This window comes from Sinocyclocheilus grahami, unplaced genomic scaffold (genome assembly GCF_001515645.1).
Source record: "Sinocyclocheilus grahami isolate Dianchi unplaced genomic scaffold, SAMN03320097.WGS_v1.1 scaffold4460.1, whole genome shotgun sequence".
Classification (NCBI taxonomy): domain Eukaryota; kingdom Metazoa; phylum Chordata; class Actinopteri; order Cypriniformes; family Cyprinidae; genus Sinocyclocheilus; species Sinocyclocheilus grahami.
This window is the reverse complement of record NW_015509394.1, coordinates 14,157-15,375: the sequence shown is the minus strand read 5'-3', so window position 1 is coordinate 15,375 and position 1,219 is coordinate 14,157. Positions and strand designations below refer to the sequence as shown.

Sequence of the window (1,219 nt, the reverse complement as noted above, 5' to 3'; positions counted from 1 at the left end):
CCCCCCCCTGCTTTTGTTCTATTGAAAAGGGGGCTTGTTCCTCCAGGACCAACCCTACCATTTGAACCAGGGGTGTCAGCGCGAGCGGGGTTGACATTGGAGACTGACTGGCAATGGAAGAAGAGGAGGGGATAAGAGAGTCCAGCAGCACTGCTTCTTGAAGAAAGCTCATCAGATGCACAGTTCTGCCTCCTCTGACTGACATTCACGCAGGAGTCAGACTGGATCTATTTCTGCTGCGCTCCTCACCTTCATGGAGCACGGGACTCGAGTCTGTATGATTAGGTGCATCAGAAGCTCTTTCGCTAAAACTTGAAAAGTAAACCGTTTACATGCTGTGAGTTTTGCGTTAAGTGCACTTATGTGTTGTTCTCGTTCTTATGAGGGACACCCAGTTAGTGCTTATACTTGTCACTGGTGTCAGTCTGAAAATAATATCCTGGACATTTGTTCTGCTTCTGAGCAGCAGATTTTGTCATTTGCCAGTTGATCTGTTCATCATATGTTGCGAGTCACAGTTTGGATAACAGCGCAGGACTTTATACATTTCAACTGGAAAACCTGATTTTTCTTTTTTAAATCTCTGCAAATTACACACTTTTTCCCCCTTTCTTTCTGTGAGGCCCTTCCATTCCAGCAACATGAGAGTCATTCCATCACGACTGAGTTATCTGTAAGTATATTTCCTTTATTATTTGTTCTATTTGTTGTTATTAAAGTCTAATGTGAGATTTTCTCTCTTGCAGATTCCTTCACCTCTTTGCGTTTTGCTACTATGCTCAGGTATGTGCAATATCTTTAAATATGCTTATATACTGTTGTTCTCATTTACATATATTGTTAGAGAAAAGCACCACTACTCTAATATATCAATTCCATACTTAGATACTTGAATATAGCTACAGAATGCGTAAACACGCGCTCCTAAATTAAGATGTATATTTTATTTATATATACAATTGTTTTGCATAGAAATGCACGTATAGCCGTTCAATTAAAAGGCAGTAAAAGTGCGATGGGAGAGGAGGATCTTATCAGATGGGTATCACAGTGGGCGCTGTAACCTGGCAGGTAACACTAACATACTGGCACAGGCGCGTGGGCATGAGCGCGTGAAGTATGCCAGCCTTGAGTCGATGATGAAACATGTCGTGGACATATAATAACATAAAGGGCTCAACTTAGGCGTTTAGGACAGTTTGGCTTAAAATGTAATTCA

General features: G+C 41.5%; 1 protein-coding gene across 1 annotated transcript in view; it reads left to right on the top strand.

Moving 5' to 3' along the window:
- The first annotated feature begins 99 nt into the window (after positions 1–99).
- Positions 100–1,219, top strand: part of LOC107576849 (fibroblast growth factor 8-like) — a 2,231-nt gene continuing 1,111 nt past the window's right edge. Inside the window, exons 1-3 of the mRNA XM_016262975.1 lie at positions 100–285; positions 623–673; positions 747–783. Of these exons, the coding sequence (XP_016118461.1) occupies positions 254–285; positions 623–673; positions 747–783 (120 nt within the window). The 5' untranslated portion in view covers positions 100–253. The remainder of the gene's footprint in view (positions 286–622; positions 674–746; positions 784–1,219) is intronic.